Source organism: Arvicola amphibius, chromosome 4 (assembly GCF_903992535.2).
Source record: "Arvicola amphibius chromosome 4, mArvAmp1.2, whole genome shotgun sequence".
NCBI classification, from domain to species: domain Eukaryota; kingdom Metazoa; phylum Chordata; class Mammalia; order Rodentia; family Cricetidae; genus Arvicola; species Arvicola amphibius.
The window spans coordinates 62,531,706-62,534,538 of record NC_052050.1 but is presented as its reverse complement, the minus strand read 5'-3'; the positions used below and the strand labels follow the sequence as shown (position 1 = coordinate 62,534,538).

The following is a 2,833-nucleotide window of genomic DNA, read 5'->3' as shown; positions in this document are numbered from 1 at the left end:
AAGACCCTCTGATGAGAAATAACTAATAAACAGACACCCATTCCTCACCCCAACACCCTCCAGTGGGTGATATTTGGAGAGCAGCAATTTCTCATTTCAGGGCATTTTCTACCGTCACCTTGTCTGACACTAACATTTTGGGAAGGGGAGGTGTTTTTGTGTAGGCACGTGACCGCCAGACCCTAGCACTGTGCTTTGGCTGTGAGCGTGGAGTTAGTGTGTGCCTACTGGATGACAGATCCTAAAGGTACTGGAATTCTTGTTCACCCACCAACCCCAAGATAGAAGCCTTGCTTTCCCTTCAGCTGTGGAAAACCCATGTAGCTTCTAGAAACAACCATCAATGGATGAATGGAGAAAGAAAATGTGTCATATATATATAATGGGATGCTATTTAGCCAAAACAAAGGGGGAGTCATTAAAACTACCAGAAACTGTAGGATGTCCAGGGGTTGACCGATCACAGGGGGGAAGCAGCTTCCCTGGTAGAGTTCAGCTAAAAGGAGAGTGGGGAGGAGGTTGGGAGAGCTTAGGGCATATAGCTGAACTTCACAGGAGCTTCATGGAAGGATGAATTTGAAATGCCTCTGAAATATTTTGTGGGCGTGCTGAGGTAGCAGATGTGTGTTGCGGGAGGGGGAGGGGAAGTCTGGCTGACCTGTACATATGTAAGGTTAACTTTGGAGCCAATGATGACTGAAGCCAAGGCCTTAGATGGGGGTGGGGTATTGGGAAGAGAAGGGTTGAGGCCCCAGGCTTTAAAGACATTCATCATTTAATAGGAAAGACTAGGCCAGGAGGAGAAGATTCAGGAACATGAAGTCATAGACAGGAACATTTTTTCCAAGAAGCTGGAAACAGGAGCAGAGCTGCTGAGGCCAAGTAAGGAAAAGTTTATTGATTGATGATTGATTGATTGATTTGCAGTTTTCTATCGATCCAGTATTTATTATTGCTCATGTGTTCCAGGCTCCCTCCTAGAAGCTGATTATGTGGCATCAAAGAAGCAAATCCTCTGCCTTCTGGGTCCGTGCAATCTAATGGGGGGGAGGAAACCTCAAATCCACTAATAGGATGAGGGGAAGATGGTGGGTAGGTGGATGAGGCCCGAAAGCCACTGTGACTGGGATAAGGGGTGCAGGTGTCTGATGCTTTAAGCAGTTTCCAAGCAAGAGATGGAGGGAGGAGCTATCTGAAATGCCAGGTGCCATTCTGACCACAGAGGACTGCACTGAGGGACCGTGCTGAGAGTGTTCAGCCAGGACAGCATGCTTGAAGACAGGGCGCCAATAGAGAAGGTTGCGGAAATAACTGGGGATGAGGGGATTTGTGGGTCTTTGTCTTTTACTGGGGCTGGAGGGGAAGTTCTCAGAAGCTCAGTGATACAGAGAGGATGGGTTCCTGCTGTGGTCCACAAAGAAGCCTGGGGTTTGCAGAAGTGGAAGGGAGCCAGTGTAGACAAGTCTCTGGAGAAAGAAAACAGCAGCAGGAGGGAGCAATGGTTTCTCCTTTTACTCCTCTGCATGTGAGTTTGGGAGTTGAGGAGTCCCAGAAGAGGATCCTGAAGTTGCAGACTTGGAGGCCCTTCTCAAGTAGATACGTCCGTCTCCCTCCTTTGGCATTCAGTGCTCATGATGATGCCAAGAGCAGAGGGACTTGCCTGCCAGGCCCCTCTCGGGTCTCATGCATTCCTGATGACTCCACACCTTCCCATTGCCTTTTTCATTGCCCCTGTCACTTCCTTGTTCCTGAGGCTGTAGATGACAGGGTTAAGCATGGGTGTGAGAACAGTGTAAAAGACGGATACTACATCATCTTGGCCTGGCGAGTGATAGGAAGCAGGTAGCATGTAGGTATAGACAAGGGGCCCATAGAAGAGATTGACGACTGTCAGGTGGGAGGAGCATGTAGCAAGGGCCTTCTGACGCCCCTCCACAGACCGCATACGGAGGACAGCAGCCAGGATGAGGGCATAGGAGGTGGTGATGAAGGTGATGGGCACCAGAAGGACCACCACGCCTGTCACAAAGAGTACCTGTTCGTAGGCTTCTGTGTCTGCACAGGCTAGCATCAGCAGTGAGGGCACCTCACAGAAGAAGTGGGAGATCTTTCGAGAGCCACAGTAGGGGAACTGAAGGGTCAGAGAAGTCTGGATGGAGGCGTTGAGGGATCCTCCCAGCCAGGAGGACACAACCATGAGCAGGCACACCTGGCGGCTCATGAGCACCGGGTAGCGCAGAGGGTTGCAGATGGCCACATAGCGGTCATAAGCCATGAGGGCCAGCAGGAGGCACTCTGCAGCCCCCAGGAACATAAAGAAAAACATCTGCGCCCCACAGCCCCCAAAGGAGATGCTTGTCCAACCGAAGAGGAAGCCCACTATCATCTTGGGGACAGTGACTGATGTGAAGAAGACGTCCAGAAAGGACAGCTGACTGAGGAGGAAGTACATGGGCGTGTGGAGTCGGGTATCCATCCAAATCAGAAGGACCATGGCTGTGTTCCCGGCCATTGCCAGGATGTAGACCAACACCACCATGCTGAACAGAAACAGGTGTGTCTGGCTGTTGTTAAAGAGGCTCGTGAGGACAAAGCCAGCGGTGGAATAGTTCCAGTGCTTGGGGCCCATCTCCTGCTGAGCCACCCTGTGGGGATAAAGAACCAGGTCACCAGCATTAGAGACAGGGAGAGGGGTTGAGGTGAGAAGAGAACACCCTGATTGCCCAGGGGACCACCCAGGGATCCAGAGCGGCAGCAGATATACTCTGTCCTTAATGTACTTGCTAGTATTTGTAGGGTCATTATTTCATAGGAAACTGATATTGAAGGCATG

General features: G+C 50.8%; 1 protein-coding gene across 1 annotated transcript; it reads right to left on the bottom strand.

The window, feature by feature from the left end:
• Positions 1-1,681: 1,681 nt before the first annotated feature.
• Positions 1,682-2,629, bottom strand: LOC119813452 (olfactory receptor 2Z1-like). The gene has a single exon (XM_038328790.1). The coding sequence runs from the start codon at positions 2,627-2,629 to the stop codon at positions 1,682-1,684; it is 948 nt and encodes a 315-aa protein (XP_038184718.1).
• Positions 2,630-2,833: the final 204 nt, after the last annotated feature.

What these genes read in the sequence shown, in the direction of transcription:
- LOC119813452 (XM_038328790.1), bottom strand. Translation starts at nt 2,629, where the DNA reads ATGGGCCCCAAGCACTGGAACTATTCCACCGCTGGCTTTGTCCTCACG.